The 22,595-nt window shown below is 38.2% G+C and overlaps 1 protein-coding gene and 1 long non-coding RNA gene across 4 annotated transcripts; both read right to left on the bottom strand.

Annotated features, from left to right (window-relative positions):
- Window positions 1-4,097: 4,097 nt before the first annotated feature.
- Window positions 4,098-7,080, bottom strand: LOC109114262 (uncharacterized). Its single transcript, XR_016077233.1, has 3 exons — window positions 6,942-7,080; window positions 5,727-6,275; window positions 4,098-5,593 (listed from the first exon to the last, which is right to left on the bottom strand). It is a non-coding gene; the product is annotated as an uncharacterized LOC109114262 (long non-coding RNA).
- A 755-nt stretch (window positions 7,081-7,835) lies between these two features.
- Window positions 7,836-22,168, bottom strand: LOC104591224 (putative pectin methylesterase CGR3). Of its 3 annotated transcripts, none has more exons than XM_010250012.3 (7): window positions 21,851-22,168; window positions 20,941-21,109; window positions 20,680-20,719; window positions 20,409-20,450; window positions 18,630-19,004; window positions 12,563-12,618; window positions 7,836-8,328 (listed from the first exon to the last, which is right to left on the bottom strand). In XM_010250012.3, exons 2-7 carry the CDS (start codon window positions 21,061-21,063, stop codon window positions 8,176-8,178), a joined length of 789 nt encoding a protein of 262 aa, XP_010248314.1. In that variant the 5' UTR covers window positions 21,064-21,109; window positions 21,851-22,168; the 3' UTR covers window positions 7,836-8,175. The 3 variants fall into 3 exon arrangements, with proteins under 3 accessions (XP_010248314.1, XP_010248315.1, XP_088745540.1); XM_010250013.3 differs by having other exon boundaries at window positions 20,941-21,068; window positions 21,851-21,991; XM_088889414.1 differs by lacking the exon at window positions 21,851-22,168 and adding an exon at window positions 21,701-21,814.
- Window positions 22,169-22,595: the final 427 nt, after the last annotated feature.

Here is a 22,595-nt window from a genome sequence, read left to right as displayed (position 1 = left end):
TGAATGATAATGCTAGGTTGGCTAAAACAACTGGATAATTGAATAAATCCCATAATGCTTATCTTTGTGATTAATACCCAAACTACATATCTACTTATAGGGTCAACAACAAGAACAAACTTTGTGCCTAGACTATCTGATATAACCTGGGTGGTGTTTAACATATTTAGGCACCATTCGGCATGGGAAAGACCGGATGGTTTATTACAGAGTTGGAAACCACTCAACATTATACAAACTGAATGGTTTATTACAAAGTTGGAAACTATCCAGCATCACGCCGGATAGTGTTTTACAGAGTTGGAAACCCTCTAGCATTACACAGATCGAATAGTGTTTTATAGAATTGGAAACCATCCAGCATTACACAAATCAAATGGTATATTGTAGTTTTGAATTTTCAATTGCAGTTGTAAATTTCAGCCCCCTAGGTGATAAAACAGTATTTACACCCTCAAAATCATTTAAAGCCCAACATTCCATAATGTAGTATATAATTCTCACAAGTGTATAAACCATCCGACATGGAGAAGACCGAATGGTTTATTATAGAGTTGGAAACCATCCGGCATTACATAGACCAAATAGTTATTTATAGAGTTTGATACCATCCGGCATTACACAGACTGGATTATTATTTGCAATTTTGAAACATAATTTTTCTGAATGCTTTTTGAAACATAAATTATAGTTGCAAACATCTATCCCTCTGCATCATAGTTACACCTACAAAATCATTTATAACCCACTAAAGCTCTTTGTTCTATATGATTCTTATATGTTTACAAACTTAGAAACCATTTGGCACTAAACAAACTGGATAATTGTTTGCAATTTTGATACGTAAATTACAGTTTTGAACATCTATCCCCCTATAGGTAGTTACACCATCAAAACCATTTAGAACTCAATGAATCTCTTGGTTTTGTATGATTCTCATATTTATAGACTTAGAAACCCAAATTGCATCATGCATTTATTGGGCATGCGCCATTCCACAATGTTAGGCACACAAGCCATGTTTGTGCACGACCATAAATCTTTGCCTCTAGTGCCCCTACTAGGACTTCTTTAGCATTCAAATCATCATATGGTTGCCGTTTATATAATTCAGGTTCTAGAGTCCTATATATATTAACACATTTTATGAGTTATTATATACTGATATTCTGGTCAAAAGAAATTGTAGCTTCAACATTTAAATCATCATATGGTTGCCATTTATATAATTCTAGCAACCATTCATTTCCAACTTTCTATTGACTTCTAAGTCTTATTTCTTTTAGTTACATTTTGCAAATACTCAACTAAATCACCATTTACTTACATTTTGAGAGGAAGGAATTTCTTTCATTCTTTAAACAAAAGAATGCACAATCAGAATTTGACCAAAGAATCATATTAGTTATTTAAAAGTGAAATACAAATACAAAGAAACAACAAACAAAAAATAAAATATGTAAAATCTCCCCATGCCAGTTAAAAAGAGTTGGAAAAACAAGAAACAAGAAAAAAAATAAAGGGAATGGAACCCCAAATTGAGGTTAGAAGAAAAAAACCCTTCCTGCTAACTCTAACATTTGCAAGAAGACAAACAATCAAACAGTAGTGAGATTAATGAGAGATTTCCTTTGGGAGTTAGGAGAGGGGAAGAGGGACCATAGAGTTAGCTAGAAAATTGTGACCAGGAGTAAAGCTTGTGGAGGTTTGGGGCTTGGGAATATTGGGAAAAGGAACTCGACCCTTTTGGGAAAGTGGTTGTGGAGGTTTCCTTTGGAGCAGGAGAAGCTATGGTTTAGAATAGTGGCAATCATACATGGGATGGAGTAGAATGGATGGGATGCTGGAATCAGAGCAAGAACCACAAGCAATTCACCTTGAAAAGCCATTCATGATTTGCTTCCAGTCTTCTCCCCACTGGTCAGGTATGATTTGAACTCTGGCACTTGCATAAAATTCTGGTAACAAACTTAGGTGGGAAATGTTCCTCTTAAAGACTAGTTTCCTTCCCTATATGCCCTCTCTGAGTTTAAAAATAAGCCAATTTCTTTTTTCGTCACCCCTTCCTCCTCCAGTTCTGGGTTTGGGTGGAACATGGGATTGAGGAGGGCTGTGAGGGACTCTGACTTCCACAATGTCTTGAGCTTTCTTGACTTTCTTGATAATTTCTTCATTGACCCCTCTAAGGTGGACTTTAGAACTTGGACCCCGACTCCCATGGGCTCTTTTTCCTATGCTTCCTTTTTCAGAGTCTTATATTAGTCCACCAATCCTGCAACCTCCCCTTTTCCTAGTTAATGAGGTTTGGTGCAGACCAATCCCTCTTAGGGTTGGTAGTTTTTGTTGGGAAGCCTATCTAAAAAGATTCAATACTGGTGATTTGCTTCAAAAGAAAAGACCCTATACATGCTTATCACCTCATTGGTGTGTTCTTTGCAAAGCGGATGGGGAGACTGGTTTTCACTTACTGGTGTTGTGCCAATTTGCAAAGTCAATTTGGGAATGGGCTTTTTCTCTCTTTGGGCGCAGGTGGAACCCTCCATCAAATTTGTAGAGCCTATTTTCTCCTTCTTTGTTCAGGTGGCGTGTGAAAAGGGGAAGGACTATGTGGAGAGGACCGAGAACTGCAGTATGTTGGTCCTTATGGGAAGAAAGAAATCTTAGAATCTTCTCAGATAAGGAGAGAGGAGCTGAAGAATTGAGGGTTGTGATCCAGATCAGGGTTGTACAGTGGTTGAAATCTCTAGAGTTATTCACAGACTACACGATGGATGACATGTTGAGGAAGTGGGATGAGATTGCAAGCTATATGAAGTCCAAATCAGTTGTGGAGGCGTCTTGGACACCCCCACCTGCTGGATTTCTAAAACTAAACTTTGATGGGAGTTGTAGGGGGAATCTTGGACAATCAGGGATTGGGGGTGTTTTTAGGGATGAGAATAGAGTCATTTCAGCCATGTTCTCAGGTCCAATTGGAGTGAGGGACTCTCTTAGAGCTGAGATCTTGGAAGTTATGGAAGGAGTTCAAAAAGCTAAGGAAATGGACATCAGAAAACTTATAATTGAAGGGGACTCGAAGGTGGTCATAGGGTGGCTGAGGAAAGACAACTGTGGATTATGGTAGTATAACAATGAGAGAAGAAAACTCAAGTGGCTGGTGCGGAAAATGGAAATCAAGATGAGTTGGGTTAAAAGAATAGCCAACTCTATAGCTGATGGGATAACTAAACAGGGAATAGAAAGAGATGTAATGTTTTGGGCTAAGTTGTAACTAATTTGCTTCTTTTTTCCTTTCTTTTTTTGAGGACTTAAGTTGTCTTTGAAAGATAAGAGTGTTTGTCTCCTTCATGTAACTATTCTTGTGCTTTAATAAAATTATTGAAATTGTTATTGATAAAAAAAAAATTTCAAACTCGAACTTGGAGAATGTGACCCCAAATCACTTGAACTTGAACTTGAACTTGGAAGGAGAATGGGATCCCAAATCGCTTGAACTCACACTTGGATGAAGAATGGGACCCCATATCACTCAAACTCAATTTAAGAGGGATATTGCTTTGAAGATGGAGTCTTCCCAACCAGCCGTAGCTGAATCAATTAAGTTGGTGCTTCCCAGCCAGATGGAATCGATGCTTCCCAATCTGAAATCGTTTGAATGGATGAAGTCAATGCTTCCAGCCAGCCACAGTTTGAATGGATGGAGTCAAACTTGAACTTGGAGATGCTTCCAGCCAGCCGCAATATCAATGAATGGAGTCGAACGAATGAAACATGAATGCTCTTTGGATTCAGTGGATTATGTTTTTAACAAAAGGGTAATTTTGTCCTAAAAACTTTATGTTTCCTCCCACTCACTCACTTTGCTATTATTTTAAAAACATAACTAAAATTGTCAATTGACCAAACTTGGTCATTTTTTTTTGTAAAAAGTCCTTTCTTCCATATACACTCCCTCCCGGCTCCAACTCCACTCCACTTGAATCTTATAGAATCGAGTTTACTTTTGTAGTTTCGCTTCCTTTATAAAAGAGCAAAGGCTCCTTTCAACGATGGCCGCGCTGCCCATATTATCATAAAAAAGATTCTTTCAAATCTAATTCAGCAAAAATTTTAAACTACTCCTATTGTTTAGGTAATTGAGAAATTGTACCTTTACTATTTAATTATTGTCTTAATCCACCCCTCCAGTTTCTAACAATTGCCATCACCGTTAAATCGTAATAGAACTAATGAAACGTCCATATTTTGCCTTTAAGTTGTCTTCTGAATCTCCCTTGATCCCATTTTTACTCTCCCCTCATTCTCTCTTTATCCCTTCTCTTGCATTATCATCGCCACTGCAATTACAACGGTAGATTTGGATCTGGTGGCAACCAGTGGCAGCTGATCTGAGCACACCAACCCTTTCACAGTTGTGGCAGTTGGATTTGAGTAGGGAGATGCTACTCCATGACAATGTGGCAACCTCAATATAGCGAAGTTAGATGTGATCATGTGAACATAATCTCGACTGAGTCAGAAAAGTCCAACACCGCTCCGGTGGTTTCTTTCCAACAACCCCTCTAAGGTCACCTTCTTCTTGTACTCTTCGGAGTTGAAATCAATGCTATTAGAATTCGCTCCTTCTCCAGCGACTATGTCGGGCTTTACAGCCATTCAGAGGCGAGGGATGGAATATAATCATGCTTACGTAACTAAACTAGCATGAAGTTTACCCCAGAAGAGCATTATGGCCAGAGTCACCATTAGGATTGACATCTCGACCACTATTTCGAATTTTCCGGCAACCGCTGCTTTTTCTAAGTTGGGTCTCTTCTCAACTAACCAAGAACGAGTGGTGCTTCTGGGGTCGGTTATGTGGAGGTGACCTTGAACGAGGATTCAACATTGCCTACTGTCTGTGCTTCGTCTTGGGCTGGTTTTCCGGTGAGCTCCTGAGATACGAAGATCCATGCTTCTAATATCTGGTGAGTAGTGAAGAGGGTCTGGTTCTCGTGGTTGTTGAGATTCTTTTGATCAGATGGCTATGAGATTGTACGGACTCCCATCACCGGATCAGCACCACCACCGACACTTCCAATCGCTCTACCAGCTTGTAGGGGAGGTGGAGAAGGAGAATGAAGAGGGGAAGGGAGGGGGGCAGAGGAAGAAGATCACTGCTGCTGTTGGAAGTTGTAGCGGCGGCAGTGATTTTGGTCGATCCAAAAACAGAGGTGAAAGGGAGTGGAGGAGGAAGAAGATCACCTCTGCTGTTGGAAGTTGCAGTGGCGATGGTGATTTTGGTCGATCCAAAAATAGAGGAGAAGGGGGGCAGAGGAAGAAGAAAATCATTGCCGCTGTTGGAAGTTGCAGTGGTGCGGTGATTTTTGTTGATCCAAAAATAGACAGAGGAGAAGGGAGGCAGAGGAAGAAGAAGGAAAAGAAAAAGGAGAGTGCAAATGGAAACACCGACTCAAGTCCCTGATTGATTTGACCTCCATTAAGGGCCATCTGATTTGATCTGACAACCTCCACTAAGCAGTGAAGAGAACTCTCCGGTGGCTCCATGATGTCGTGAGATCTGGCTTTCGGTGGGACGGCAAGATAGCTAAATCTGCAAAGTAAGATCAAAGAATCCGGGGTGGTTAGCCCGGCGAGATCACTCTGATGCTTAAGTTAGTAAGTTATTGCGAGCTGAAATAGCTTTGAGAATGTAGAGAGCTAGAGAGCAAATAAATCATACGTACCTCATGCCATCGGGGTTGGAGCCTTTATATAGTTGAGTATTCGTGGGGCACATGAAAGAGTTCCGGGATATCCAGGATGTGGAGATGGAGTTCACTCCGCTTCCAAAGGAACAACATACAGGTATGGCTTATCTCATTCCTCCTCTGATTCCGACGGAGTGACGATAAGTGCTTATCGTGATCCCGGAAAGGTCGGGATCTGTTAATTTATCGTGATCTCGAGGGATTCTGGAGTTGTTGGAGAGACCTCTAGAGTTGGTTACGTGTCGATTTGAGTTGTTGGTTCCGAACTGGTACTTCGGCCTTTTAGTTCCGAACTGGCTTGAATACCGAGGTGCCTCGATGTCGAGGTGAGGCCTGCATCTAGGTGGCTCTGCTCCGACGTGATCCTTAAACCGTGGCCTTTGTGCCAATGTGACTGAATACGCAAGCTTCATTGTTGTGAACTGAACTTGTCAGGCTGAGTTGTCATCTCTTGATCAGGTCGTGTCCACGTGTCCCATTTTTACTAGGTCGGGCTAAATCACCCTTCATCAAATACCATATGATCTGACGACCTCTATTAAGGTATTGCGAGAGATGAAAGAAACGAAACAAACAACAATAAAGAGAACTTTGATCTAACAACCTCCATTAAGGCTTGTTGCCAGCTTTGTTCGGTATTGTGAGCTTGAAGAAGGTGAAAAGGGTTGACTGAAGGTGGAAGAAGAAGGAGAGAGAGAGAGAGAGAGGTTGGAGGAAGGGGTACTGGTGTTTTGCCGCTGCGTCGAGAAGAAGGAGATGGGAATAATATTGGGTTTTAGAAAAATCTTAAATGTCATGTGCTGTCACAATTCACATGTGTATGGATTTTGACAGAATATTAGCCGATGCTAATGGTAAAGATAGAATTAGTCAATTGTTAAAAACATTAGGATGGTTCAATCAAACAGGCAGGGTAGCTTGTTATGGCCAGATCGGACTGAAAATGTTTCTAGCTGGTTATTTTTCAAAAAAAAAAAAAAAGCCTCCGGCTGGTTGCTGTGAAGGCTACAACAATTCGCTAAACCATTAAAAAAGTAAAAAAAATAAAAGAATGGGGAGATGAAGCAAAAAGAAGCGTGAGGAGGAATCTGGATTTCTTCCACATGCAAAGGGATTCTCTGCAAGCAAAAACTCTATACATGAAAGAATGGAATATAAATGTATGAAAGATATTCTCATGCAATTGGATACTATGTGAGCAGAGTTTTTACTTGCTTGCAGGAGATCCAAACTCCCTCTTCACAGAATGATTTTTACACCCACCTCATATCATTTGCAGTCGTGCACTGAGAATCTCTCTCCCTGAATAAAACATACAAATAAGGAGATGTTTTCAATTCACCATTGACCCGGTTGGTCGAACCATTCAAACTATCACCCGGCCAGGATTCTGGGTCCAATTCAGTTAAAACCCACCAAACAATAAAAAACTGTTGACTTGGTCAAAAACCATTTGACCTGATGGCCAAGTTGTGGGTTGCACACTCGATGCACACAATTGGAATGACTTTTTTTATGTCCAATTGGGATGTTTTTTTTTTTATTTTAGGTAACTTTTTGAGATGTATGCATCCCAAGAAACCGTAGGTGCATTACCCCGCTATTTTAGCAAAAAAAAACCCTTTTTTACCTCAAATTGAATTTTTAATATTTTTATAAATAAAAAACTAAAAAATGAATTAAAAACATAAATTAAATATAAAATAATACATATAATATATCTAAAATATATTTATACATTTTTTATTGTTATAATATATATAATACTTAGTACATATATGCGCTGATGTGGCACGGTCTAAACCGTTCAACCTGGCCAGTCAAACTGGTGACCCACAACCCAGAAGCAAAAACAGTTCACCCTCCAGGTCGGTTTTTAAAACATTAGTTTTCAATGTGCGGATGGTGTGAGGAGGATTATGTTAAGAGGAAATCCGCACTCCGTGGGGAGACCTATCTGGAGCTCCACAAGGCTCCGAATAAATAATCTGTCCATAGTTCATATGGAGAGTTTTTTTGGTATTTGTCCCTATAGAAAGTTAAACTACAAATAGGCGGGATATAAGTTCAAACAAAGAATTGCTGTTTTTCACTTGAAACTAAACTTTTCTCGTAAAATATAACTTTAAGTCTTGGCAAAATCATACAATGAATGAAAACAGTCTTTGCAGTTACAACAGACAAATGGGAAAACCTAACTTAGCAAATACATCTTATAGAATGCTGAAGCTCATGAAAATTTCAATAAATAAATATCTATCACCTTATGAAGACAAAATAAAGTGATCAGAAATGGTCACACCCACCCATCTTGATTTACCAGCAGGAGGATGTCCCTTCAATTCAGAGCTAAGGGTGAAAACTCCTTTGTTTTAGTTCTACCAAGAATCTCCAACCACGGTGGTGGAGACATTATGTTGAGATTTCAGCGGTATGCACTAAGGTGGAATACCTGGCAGCTTGGTTTGTATGACCTTTTAGCAGCAGCCTGCTCAAACTTCTTGATGGCAGTTTCATTTTCTTCCAGTCCAGTCTGAACAAAATACCGTATCCACCAAGACGAGCTCCGTAATTTTGCCTTCACAGAGAAAACATTTTAGAATGTCATTTTTATAATCAAACTTTCTGAAAATTGTTATCAGAATTTGACCTGCAACAGCAAACCATAACCAGAATAGGCAACCAGATTTGGAAAACCTCTCACCAAAAATTGAATGCAAATACCAATAAAAAAGAAATGCATTGATCACTGTCACAAAGAGGGGGAGGAAGAGTAAAGGCTTCTGTCTGTTGTTCTGGTCTGTGCTTTCTCTGTATAAACTGCAAGATACCATTCTCTTCCACTCTGTACTATATGGCCATATCTTTTGCTAAATAATAGGTCCTCAAACCTATCTTACCACAACCACATACTTCTCTATCATGCTCTTGTCCTGTGCTTATAACTTGCACAAAAATCATTCTCACTGGATTTACCAAAAAAACATCATTCTCAATGGGGCAACATTGAAATTAAATACACATGACAAATTATCTAAATAAACACTTCACATTTTATGACCTATTGAAGCAACCCCTAGGTTCCTAAGAATGCAATACTTCCCAATTTTATTCTCCTGAGCTGGCCATTCATCCATCTCTTATCAATACACTACTTATTGACGTATTCTTTCTTATTGCCAAATTGTATCAAACCTAACCTCAGCCATACTCAGCACATTCTCTCTAGAATCACAAAAATACTCTAATGGTCATATTGTCTTTTTAGAATTGCAATTGATCAAACAATCTATGAGCGAAACTGTGCAATTCAACTAATGAATGGATATATGTGGCTGTAACTGAAACCAAACAGATAAATGCCTATTGTTAGCAACAGTGTTTTACTCCCTACTGTACCAGTGCATGGTAGGCAAATGAATCATCAAAACCAGGAAGGAATCAGAGAGCTTCTAGAAAGCCATGGACTTGAATAAGAGTTAAATGCCCTGAAGGATGTATAATCTTCAATAAGGGCTAAACCATTACAACTAAGGGCAAATATTTTAAAATATGGATGCATGACACAAGGCATTTCACCATACTAAGGCATGAGGCATAAACCAGAATCAAGGAGCATGAATTTTTTAATTAATAAATAATTAAAATAGGATAAATTAAATAAAATATATAGTAATATCCCATACAAATAGGAAAAAATTATGAGAAGTTAATAAAATTCTTTTATTTTCAATTTCTAATAACAAAACTATCACATTTAAATATAGAATTGTAGTACCATTACATGAAGTATCATCATTCATAATTATACAAGTATCATTAGCCATCAATATATCACTTGCAAAGTTGCAAATCAAAATTTCAAAATTAACTAATCACATAAATTGTACAATGTTATCATAAACAATTGTGTAATCTCATATTCAAGTTAATTGTAATGCATTAAAAGACATCAAAGCCCCCATCTCTACTTATAACATTTTATTATTGTATTAGAATAAACAAATTTGGAGGGTTTTTATCCTCTATATTATGTTAATATCTAATGGGGAACATGATAAAATGGTGCCTCTACTTGTATGTATAATATTTTTATTATATAAAACTAGCTTAAAAGGTAAGAGCATATGAGGTGTACACCTCAAGTGTCTGTATGCTTCCAGGTATTTTCTTAGCTCCAATGCCTTCTCAAACACTGCTAATGGCTAAACCATTACAACTACAATTATAGTTTTTTTTTTGATGAATACGACTACAATTATAGTTGCACATGCTGACACTATAAAAAATGGTACATCTACTGCATGGCTGCAGGTTTTCGGAAGTCACTGTTTCAGACAGCTTATGTCAATTTTGGAGTCTCATTGTTCTGTTGTAAATAAAGCAGAAGAAATTTAGTAAGTGAAGAATGATATCTATAATACTCTTGCTAAGACTTAACACCTATGATGTTAATGAATATATGCCTGTGATACACCAAATCAATACTTCTCTGGATGCCCATGAACCATGAGAGAGACTAAAAGTACATAAGGTGCAACTACATGCATCTTCTTTCCAATGGGAACCATAAGGTAAACAGAGACCTTGACTACTTGAAGAACATCTTAGATACACCAGGTACACAATTGAAGGCCAAGATTTCATTGATTATTCTGGGAAACATGTCCTGGAAGCATTGAGAAAAACAGATGCATACCTAGTCATATTTAAACACCATAACATGAGTTCTCAGTCAGCAACATATCAGCCCCAAGGGGCCCATCATCCTCCAGGTATTGCCAGAAATGTAACAGACTAGAAATTGGAGGTAATATTATAACCAAGGTCCAATTTCATAAGCTAAAGCATCATTGCATAAGTATGTACAAAGACTGGTGCAATGCAAAGCAGTGGTATGCACCATACAGAAAGGCCATTACCCAATGTTGGTCCCAGCTATCTGGGGTCTTGGGAGGGGCTGACTGGATATGGTCCTAACATTTGGCAATTTTTTTGCACAAAGTGGCCAGTCTCAGACTCAAACTTGCGTTCTCACACTTGACAACCCGAGATTTTACCATTACACCGAGTAATGGGTATGCACCATAAGCACCTCTAAAATGTTTTTACAATAGCCAGTGACTGACATAACATGGATAGGGAAACTTCTGGTGCCATATGAGGGGAGCAAAAAGCAGCCAGAAAGTGGGATAACCTAGATAAAGCAAGTACTAGGCTAATAACAAGTATTGGTTTAATGCAGTGTTTTAAAACGCAGAGGCGTAAGGCGTAATTCAGAACGCAAGAGGCATAAGCCTCCTTAAAAGGAAGGGGGGATCTCATTTTTTCTTTATTTTTAATAAAAATCTTTTATATTAAGAAGAATAAAGATGCATAACAGTGTTTTCATATCAGATTGGGCTGATATGAAAAGGGGGAGGGGGGGTCTGGGGGGCGAAGCCCCCCAGCCGAAGGGATAGGGAGCAAACCATTTTCTTTCCCTTTATCTTTTTTTCCCTTCCCTTACTTTTCTTCCTTTCCTTTCCTTTCCTATCCTTTCCTTTTTCTTTTTTTTTCCTGTATTTTCATATCAAATGTGCATGAGGCGCAAGAGGCATACGCCTCTAGCACGCCTCTAGCACGCCTCATGAGAAAAGCGCAAGAGGCGTATGCCTCAGAGGTGTTAGTGCCTTTGGCATACGCCTCAGGGCGTTTTGGGAGTGCCTCACTTGGAGGCGTACACCTCCCACGCCTTTTAAAACACTAGTTTAATGTTATATATATTGTTAAATTATGAGCGCTTAAATCATTTCTTACTATTTTGACCCATGTCCTTTATAGTCTACTCCTAGTCCTTCTAGTCCCTTCAACTTGCAACTAATCACTTTTCTTATGGGTAGGGGTGGGTTCGAGCTGAACCGATTCGACTAGTACGAGGCTCGAGCTCGGCTCGCCAAGGTAGTACAAGGATTGAGCTCGAGCTAGAACCTTGAGCTCGAGCCGATCTCAAGCTCGATCTCGATTTGAGAAAAAATGTTTTATAAAAATAAAAAATATTTTTTATTTGGTATTTAAAAATTTAAGAATTATAATATAATATATATATATATATATATATATATATTTGAGCTCGGCTTGCGAGCCTCACGAGCCTAGCTCTATTAGGCTCGGGCTCGTCTTGTTTATTAATCGAGCCTGTAAATTGGGCTCGAGCTCAGCTTGAGGCTTGGCTGAAACCAAGCCAAGCCGAGCTTGAGTAGCTCATGAAGAGCTCGGCTCGTGGCCACCCCTACTTACGGGTGTTGTAGGTGGTCTTCTATGCATATGATCAAACCATCTAAGTCTATTTTATCTCATTTTATCACCTATTGGAGATACTCATAGGTTCTTTTGAATGACTTCATTTCTGACCCTATAATTTTTCCAATCATCCATCTCAGCGTACGCATTTGTGCCACACTTTTTTTTGGACATGCTTCTTGATTGTCCAACACTCTTTCCATATAGTATTGTTGGCCTTAAAGATGCTTTATAGAATTTTCCTTTTGATCTAAGTGGTATTCACCTATCACATAAGACTGACGCACCCTCTCCATTTTCCCCATCCTATGCTAGGTGATATCCTCCTCAATCTCTCTCATGTTATGAATTGTTGAACCAAGGTACAGAAAAAGGTCACATTGATTTCTCTCTTGGTCTCCAATCTTAAGGGTATAACATTCCATCGTCATATTAATGGTGCAATGGTTTATTTGGCACATATGTCAATAAATGAAACAAACTACCAAATTACACACTAAAACCCCACAAAGAAGCAATTGGATACTTACTGGTCTTCCAAATTTGGAGAGCTCTGCACCTTTAGCTCTTTGTTGACCTGGATAACCTACAAATAGAAATAAATAAGTTTGGTTAGGTAATAAAACTCAATAACAATAAATTGTCATTCATGTACAACGAGGTCCATCTAGAAATCCCAAAGCCCATGAACTCTTGTAAATGGATGAAGTCCCCATGTCAGACATGCATTGGACATTGGCATCCCACATACACTTCCTTCCTATCAATAATAAAAATAATATAAATGCTTTTAGTTTACTGTTAGTATGCTATCAATTACTGTTATTGTTTTTTTATTAGATTGTGCCACCAGGGGCATTATTGTAATTCCTCCCTTTTATTTTTTGTCACCCTATTATAAATAGAAGAAAGGGCACCACCAGCCTATTCTTTTTCTCCTTAAACACGTTCTTCTCTTCTCCTCTCCTCCTCTCTTCTTATTTTTCTATTGTTTCTTGGATGAAAACATGGTATCAGATCTGATCGTTGGGCAGTAGAAGCATTCAGATCTCTTTCTTACCCAGAATTCTCTGTTTTTTGGACTATGGAGTGAAGAATCCCTAATCGGCCTGATCAAATCAGTACTTCTTTTCTTCTTTGTTGTTCTCTCTTGGTCGTAACACCAAGAAGAATAGGTGGTGACAGTTTGATGCAGTAAAAGTGAGAGTACGTGGACTGAGTCTGAGAATAGTTAAAACTTGGTGTATGTGGACTGAAAGCCATTAAAGCTTGAAGATCTAGTACTGTACAGCTGTGGTTGTCTAGTTTCATCAGTTTGATTGACTCTTTTGAGTAGTTCAGTTGAAGTTTTGCTCCCCTATTTGTGATTGCAGGTGTTGGGGATGAGTTGTGACCAGTTATATTTTTCAGATCTTTACTTTTTTTGCATTTTGGTGTTGTTCAAATGGCCACCAATGACTCTGCTTCTTCTGGGGTTACAGCATCATGGGGAACAACTAGTGTAAGGTCTAATAACATGATTTTCCCTATGTCGATTGCCCCCTTGAATGGCCTGAATTATCTGGAGTGGTCTAAGGGTATAAAGTTCTGTGTAACTGCAAGAGAAAAAACAGGATATGTTAATGGGAAGGTAAAAGAACCTAAGAATGGAACTTTTGAACATGATAGGTGGGGATCAGGAGAATAGTATGGTGATGTCTTGCCTTCTTATAACCATGGAACCTGATGTGAGGAAGAATTTTATGTGGGCAGACACTGCTAATGAGATATGGGAACATGCCAAAACAATATTCTGAACAAAAGCATTACGCCAAGATTTATCAATTATAGGCTAAGTCTCCACTTGTAAACATAGGGATTGTAGTTTCTCAGCGTCGTATTCAGCTCTTACCTCAATGTGGAAGGAGTTAGACCACTACTGGACTATTGAGTGGAAGCATGATGATGATGCCAAGGCATATAAGAAAGTCTCTCAGCAACAGGCTTTTGCCTTCTTGTTGGGGCTAAACCTTGTGTATGAGCCCCTTAGAGTTCAGATTTTGGGGGGTAGTGAGCTGCCTTCAATCCAAGTAAGTGTATGCCCTGGTCCAGTCTACGGAAAGTAGACAGAGTGTGATGGTTACAACTGAGGGGGGACAACAAATGGCTTTGGTTGCAAAAAAGTGGCAATAATGTTATGAAGGAGAGTGATACCAAGAAGAATGATGATAAGGACAAGTTACGACGTACTCATTGTAGGCGTTTGAAACATACACATGATACTTATTGGGTTCTCATTGGGAAGCCTAAGTAGGTAGTAAAAAACCAAGAGCAAAGCACGATGTAGGGCCAGAAGTATAGTGCAGCTAATATGGTAGCTCAAGATAGTCAGACTACTAGTGTGCCTACTAGTACAACTCAGGTGCATCATACTAGTTTTGACCCCAAGGAGGATATCTTTAACTCCTTTCATGATCATCTAGAATCATATGGTAGGGCCTTACGTCAAATGGACAGTACAACTACTGGTACCCCTATTTCATTTGCGTCCATCACGTAATGTTGCTTTTGCCTTCCCTACATCCATTGCCACAGATTCCCCCTAGATTATTGATTTAGGGGCCTCCAACCACATGATTGGTAAACCCAATATTTTCTTGTCTTATAACCATTTGTCTGGGACAGATAAAGTGGGTCTTGTAGATGGATCATTCTCTTCCATTATAGGTCAAGGATCAATATATCTCTTCCCCATGGCCTTAAACTTAGTAATGTGCTGCACATACCTAAAGCCTCTTAATTTGCTTTCTATTAGTAGTATTACAAATCCCTTGAGTTGTAGTATAACCTTCTTTCCTGGCTCTTGTGTTTACTAGGATTTAACCTTCAGGAGGACGATTGGTAGAGAAAGTATGGCATATGGTCTCTACATTCTTGAAAGCAAGGCTGGTTTCTTAGCATCAACCTCAGAGTCAATAGTTGAGTCAATCAAATAAGAGTCAGGTGTTTTCATGGCATAACCACCTGGGTCATGTGTCCTTTGAATTATTTGTCTCCTCTTTTATCCAAGTCATATCTAGTGTCCGAATTTCAATGTCAAATGTGTCGGTTAAGCAAGCAATGTAGAACTGTTTTTCATTCAAGTAATAAAAGATCAAATTTCCCTTTCCATATTGTACATTCAGATGTGTGGGACCTACCACTATAATATTGGAGGGGGGTTATAAGTACTTTATTACATTGGTTGATGATTATTCCCACTCTACGTGGCTATTTCCCATGCTCACTAGAGATGAACTGATGAAGTTCCAAAAATGGTAAAGGATTTCCAGTGGATAGTGTTTATTTAGTTCCATGTTGAGATTCAGATATTCCAATAAGATAATGCAAAAGAATACTTCCATGGTGACCTAAATGAGTTTTTTTGCATCCCATGAATCATCCCATCGAAGTTTATGTGCAAAAACACCACAACAGAATAGTGTTGCAGAAAGAAAAAAACCACCTCTTTGAAGTAGCATGCGAGATGATATTACACATGAATGTACCTAAACATTTTTGGATGGATGACGTGCTTACTACTACATATGTAATCAATTGCATGCCCTCCGGAGTATTAGACTATAAAGCCTGCCATCAACTTTTGTTCTCTCAATCCCTTTATTCACCATTCCTATGAGAGTTTTTGGTTGTCGAGATTTTGTTCATGATTTGTCTTCTTCTCGTGGTAAGTTGGACCTTTAGTTATCCTATGTATCTTCCTTGGGTACCCCTCTTCTCAAAAGGGTTACCAATGCTTTGATCTTGCTAGCCGTAAGTACTTTGTCTCTATCGATGTTTCTTTCTTTGAGTTAGAACCATTCTACACTACTCCTCAAGGGGAGAGTTGTATGGAGGGGAAGCAAGCTCGCCAGGTCCATCTTCCTTCCAATCCAGATCCTACTCCTTTTCATGTTTTCTTGCGTATGCGCCATAGAGATCAGTAGTGTTCTAAAGAAGTAGAGTTTCCAGATGTTGAGCAACCAACACTGTCAAAATCCCAAAAGGTAAATCCAATTGAACCATGTATCCTTGTTCCCATTGATTCCTTTGTCCCCCTTTTTAGTTGATGACTGCGTGGATGACCTAAACATTCCTATTGCCCAAAGAAAAGGTGTCAAGTCATGCACTCCTGAACACCCCGTCACCCATTATATGTCATATGACCATATTCCTCCCCCTTATTGTGCCTTCTTGTCTGCTATTGATAGTACCCCCATACCCAAAAGTGTGGCAAAGACCTTGACATACCCTAAATGGATAGATGCTTTGAAGGAGATTAATGCCCTCCATAAGAGTCATACTTGGAAGATGGTGGACCTTCCAAAAGGGAAAAACTCAGTAGGGTGTAAATGGGTGTTCATAGTGAAGCACAAGGTAGGTGAGACAATAGAAAGGTACAAAGCAAGGCTAGTAGCTAAGGGGTACACTCAAGTATATTGTGTTGACTATAATGAGACATTTGCCCCGATAATAAAGATGAATTCTATTTGGGTCCTTTTATCATTGCTTGTCAATTTGGACTGAGAGTTGCACCAACTTGATGTTAAAAACACTTTCTTGAAAGTGATCTGGAAGAGGAAGTGTATATGGTTCAACCACTTGGTTTTTGTGCCAAAGGCAATGAAAATAAGGTGTATAGGTTGAGGAAGTCCCTATATGGCTTATAATACTCTCCTAGAGCTTGTTTAGTAAATTTCATATGGAAGTTCAGAAAGTAGGGTTCAGATAGTGCTAGCCTAATCACACTCTCTTTGTTAAGAGGTATCAGGGGCAGGTTGTAACTAAAGCTCTAAGATACAAAAGTTGAAGGAGTTCTTAGCCACAAAAAGGTATCTTTGTCTCTCAAAGAAAATAAATCTTAGATCTCTTGCAAAATACAAGCAAATAAGGTGCATAGTCAACTGCTACCCCTATTTGATGTTAATCATAGACTAGGTGATTGTGATGGAGAACCTTTGGAAGATGTAAAACCGTTTCAAAAATTAGTTAGAAGACTATTATACCTTTCTATGATACACCCTAATATTTCTTATGTTGGGGTTTTGAGTCAATCCATGCATTCCCTTAAAGTACTACACTTAGAGGTTACTGAGAGGATTCTCAAATATTCGAAGAAGTATCTAGGGACTTGTTTGCTATTCAGTAAACACAACCATCTGAAAGTGAAAGTTTATATAGATGTGGATTGGGCAGGTGTTGTGGATGATAGAAAATCCACTAGTAGGTACTATAATTTTGTGGGTGAAAATTTGGTGACATGGAGAAGTAAGAAACAAAGTGTGGTTGCAAGGTTAAGAGTGCCGAGATTGAGTATAGGGCTATGGCGCATGGGGTGGCTGAAGTACTTTGGTTGAAGAATCTGTTAGGGAAGCTTAAGTTTAATGTTGACATCCCTATGTCCCTTTATTGTGTTAATAAGGCAGTCATAAGCATTGCGACTAACTCTGTCCTTCATGATAGGACAAAGCACATTGAGGTAGACAAGCACTTCATCAGAGAAAAGCTTGAAAAGGGTGAAATCTGTACTTCAAATGTTTAACACCAAGGAGCAACTTGCTGATGTTCTCACAAAAGGACTTCTATGTTTGCGGCACAACGAACTATGTGACAAGTTGGGCATGATTGACATATACAACCAACTTAAGGGGGAGTGTTGTTAGTTTACTATTAGTATGCTATCATTTACTTGTTGCTTTTGTATTGTCAACATTCTCTTTTATTTGTTTTTTATTAATGTGCCACCAGGGGCATTATTGTAATTCATCCTTTTTATTTTTGTCACCCTATTGTAAATAGAAGAAAGGGCGCCACCAGCCTATTCTTTTGGCTCCCTAAACACTTTTTTCTCTTCTCCTCTCCTCCTCTTATTTTTCTATTATTTCTTGGATGAAAACAATAAAATAACTAATAGAAATGCTAAGTCTAATCAAGTAGAACAGGACAAGAACAAAGAGAGCCTCTCATAAGTCCTCATAGGAGGGCACTGCACTCCATGCGTTCTTGAGCAACAGTTTTGCAATATCTATCCCATTTCTCCACTTGATTCTCTACCATATTTGAATGCATACACAATGAGTTCCATCTTTTTCTAGGAAGTTCCTAGGAATCAAAAACATTTTAATCCATCCATGCCCATTTTTAGATATAAGAAGATGGTTCTTTATAGCTTGACATGCACAAATCAACTAATTATTCTGGGACAATTAAAAGAAATAGGCAGACAAGGAAACAACAATAACAAACAACCAGAAGATGTTCTTTTCCTTTTTCTCTTTGCTTGTTAACAAGATAAAGTTTATTCATATTAGCAAGCTTTACTTTGCTCGCTTTGATGATAAGACAAAGAAAAACACTTTGGTCAGTCATCTCACTTAAAAAAATCCACTACAAGGACAGTGAAATTATATATTCATTTATCAAAGTGCAAGTGGCACTAGAAAATGGTGAAAAGGTTCATAACAATTAGTGTTTTCTGAGAATTATTCATCAGTTTTAGAAGTTCATTTTAATGCAGCATACATCATTCTGAGTTTTTTACAGCAAGTGAGGTGACATAAATGTATTCAGGAAAATTACCAGCAAAAATAACAAGACCGTCCACAGCCATCCTTGCCAGATCTGGAAGAGTCTTGTTAAGGTACCTCGGAGACAAGTAATCCAGTGCATCTGATACAATAACAAGAGAAAAGGATTTTGCCCTGTAGGGGAGGGAAAACTTGATATCAGCCACACGCACAATGCCCTTCCGCACAAGACTCTTGCAGGTACTGTCAGGATCTTCTAAGTCATATGGTTCCACACCCCAGGCTTCAGTATCCTCTTCTTTTAACAATTTAGAGATTACAGAACAAGTATCAGGGCCTACATGCAAAACTTTATGCATGCTGTCACCATATGCTTTACTCAGCATAGGTATGGCTCTCTGGACCTCTGACGTGCACGAGTAGTCACCTACAAATATAGGCATAGATAAACATTTTCAGCTGACTCTAGGATAACCACAAAAACAAGTACAAAGAAAAGGGGGGTGTCCCATAGAGGCATTCAACTTTGTCCATGTACATATGGAATTGAATACCTTACTTTTTTATCTAACCACAAACAGTTAACATGAACAAAATTTAGTTTATACAGAAATCCCCACGTAATCCAAGCTGCAGATCCTGAATTTTATTTTTTCCATGAAATATGTTAATATTCTCACTATATAAGAACATAATAGTACATCTATTAGATCATCTACTAAATAAATTGTTCACTCTTTTGTAAATTTATCAGAAAACAGTACAGCTTTGGACAATTCTAAGGGGTCAAAGGGAAGCCAATTGCAGTTTATGGAGAGGCTTCTTCAGGATATAAAATGAGAAGCGGAAATTCACATTTCTAGGAAGAACAAACAGAAAGTTCTATTAAAAGTGTTACGTGGTAAATCAATATTAGTCATTGATTTTGATTGTACAATCAACCTTCTGCTCACTGTTTTGCAAAACATTTTGCTTCTCTTTTTAAAGAGTGTTAAGCATGAGCTAAGATAACTGATTATGTAGTCTATATTTTTGCATCAACTATATTTTCTACTGGAATTGGAAGGATGAACAAAAACAAGCTTAATAGTGAGCACTGGTCATAGCCCACCAAAAAGGTCAAGGCAGAATCCTCGAGCCCCTGCCTTGTAAAGGCAAATGGAGGAAGGGGTGGTGTCATATTTTAACTCTCAATGTAATTGCAAAGCTTTAAATTTTTTGTTTCCATTTAGTGCAATTTCTAAATATTTAGTATTTCATAGTTTTGATTGTCATGCTTGGAACTTCTAGTATTTCTAAGAAGTTTTCAAAAGGTTTTGAAATTTCATGATTTTGAACAAGGATCAGGTTGTAGTTCAATGCCAAAAACTTGTAGTGACGATGGCCTCATCTAAGATATATATAGCATACAAGCTCACTAGGTGGGAAATGGAACTATCAAGGATGTTATAATGTAGAAGTTTTTCCAATGCAAATGATTCAACTGATAAAGAGAGAATGATAACAACAGTACCACAGTGAAAGGAAAAAGATGGCAAGTTGGAAATCAAAGGTCTCCTGATATGCTAATAAACAAAAAGCATTCTCAAATTGTTGGTGAAAATCTAGAAAAAGATGTGTCAAACAGATTATTCAATGAAAAGAAAAGGATGTTCAGTCAGTGACCACATCATTAACCAGTAACCACCAGGGATCAATCAAGAAACAAATAAGGAGTGGTTATCAAATAAAGAACGTGAAATTTACTAAATGCATGAACACCCATGATAGGGAAAAAGGTAAAGGAAAAAAGAAGAAGAGAAAAGAAAAGGAAAAAAGTAAGGACAGATACCTTCCATCTTACTAACAGCTTCTATATTGCCACCAAATCCACCTGCGGTGATAAAACTTCAAAAGTTTATCAAATGCATGGCAGAAACAAATAATAGAACTGCTAAAAATAAGAAAGAAGAAATCATGTTCTCAAACATAGTAAAAAGACAACCAACAACAGTGTTTTATGGGACATAAAACTTTCCCATCATTTGCCAATGGAACACAGTATATCAAAGTTCATCTTATAAAATTTTTTGAACAAGGGATATGCAAAGCATAATACAAACCTGAGTGACTATAAGAATATCCAATAAGAAGGAGTGCACCCTGAAATTTCAAAACAAATGTTATCAAGATTTGATCTTCTGAGCTTAGTCAGTATGTGAATTCTTTTCATTGTGGGCAGTAACAGTTAATAAAAAGGCAAACAATGAGAAAGTGTAGTGTTACTTTGCTGTGACGCTATGAAGAAGTCAATAATCTATAAGAGACTCTAAAGAATGATCTTACAATAAAGGGAAGGAGTTTGATTAGAAAATGAGAAATACCACAACGACCAACCCAACCGATAGTAGGGGTGAAGAGCGTGATTTCTGATGCAATGAGTTTGCAAATGGAGCACTGCCATTGTCTGCAATGCGCCTAGAGGGGTTCACTGGCCTCCTTGACATGGCTACTGGATTAAAAAAAAAAAATGATCTTTCACAAGACTTTGCACTGACAAAAAGAGGTGAACAAAAGAAAAGGCAATAATTAGTATTAGATCAACTTTCTAGTCGATAAAACACATGGAGATTTTCCAAATTTTACATGGATACAAGACAGGAAACATGAGAATCAAATAATATGAATATCAGATAAAAACGAAATTACGCGTAAAATTAACAGTGCAGAAGATATTAATGAGGAAATTGTAATATAAATTTCGGAAGAACAGCCCGGAAGTTCAAAAAAGCAAATACAGGATAGGAATTTAAAGTATGAGATAATTGATGACAATAATCGCATTGCGTTTATATAGAACTTGATAAAATTCAATTGCGTCAGATCCAAAACAGTGCACCACAAATTAGAGCTGAGTCATAGTAACAAAATCAATTTCGGCATGTGTAAACCAGATCAAAGTTCGGAGAAAAGGAATGAAAGCTAAAACTAAGAAAATCAAGCCAGAACAACATAGTTCCTAGAAAAAAAAATAACATTAAATGGAAACTGAAAGCAGCACAAACCAGTAAAATAGATCGATGCTTTTACTGATAAGTCATTCTAATCCAATTAAAAGGAAGTGGAGGGAATGCAACACAATACCAATTCCGTAAAAATCCAGACAGAAGTCACAGTGAAGTCTCGAGAAAAAGCATGCTTAAACAATCTAAAATTTTTGAGCAAGACATCAAATGGATCGGTCAAATAAGAAGGCGGCATCAATGCAAGAACTGGTTAGAACTTGGAAGCTACCTGAGACCGAGAATCAAAGAAACCGTATTCGGGATCTAGAGCTCCTCGCAGCCGGATCTAGATCTATGTTTTTTTCCGACAAATGCAGACACACACGCACACACTCTCTCTCTCTCTCACAAAGCGTAGGAGCTGTCTACAACCATTAGAATCCCGAATCCTGACATAAACTCTCACAGTTATCAAAATACTAGCTTTTTTTTATTTGATCCAGTTACTCTCTCTCTCTCTCTCTTTATATGGTAAATAGAGAGAGAAGCACTAGGAATGGGAACAGGGGAATTGAATGAAGCGCGTGCCAGCCTGCCAGGAGAGCATAAAAGCTTTGAAGGATGCCGGTTAACACTACTTAGCAGCTGTCTAACTAGTTATAGCGGAGACTTGGGATCGAATCCCACCACGACCGGGTTTTCTAGCTTGCATAACTTGCAGGATGTAGCTGTAGCCTGTAGGTTTGTGTGAGTGGGATTGCATAATGCGCATTTTAACAAGCGGAGCCAACGGGTGTCGGTGGAGATTATATTTATTTTATTGGGATTAAAAGCATAGTTGTTCACGGGGTCATGTCAGATTGAATCGGGTTACAATTAATTGATTTTTTTTCCGCTCATAGAAATATATCATTACTTCATTAGTAATCAATCAGTTGAGCAATACATACGAGATGCCTGAATCTGGCTACATTTACAGGGGTTACAGAACCAAAAACCAAATCGAATATAGTTGTTGTTTTGGTTTGGTTTGA

This window comes from Nelumbo nucifera, chromosome 6 (genome assembly GCF_055504915.1).
Source record: "Nelumbo nucifera cultivar China Antique chromosome 6, China Antique-T2T, whole genome shotgun sequence".
Classification (NCBI taxonomy): Eukaryota; Viridiplantae; Streptophyta; class Magnoliopsida; order Proteales; family Nelumbonaceae; genus Nelumbo; species Nelumbo nucifera.
The sequence above is the reverse complement of the archived record's forward strand: the minus strand, read 5'-3'. Positions and strand labels throughout refer to the sequence as shown.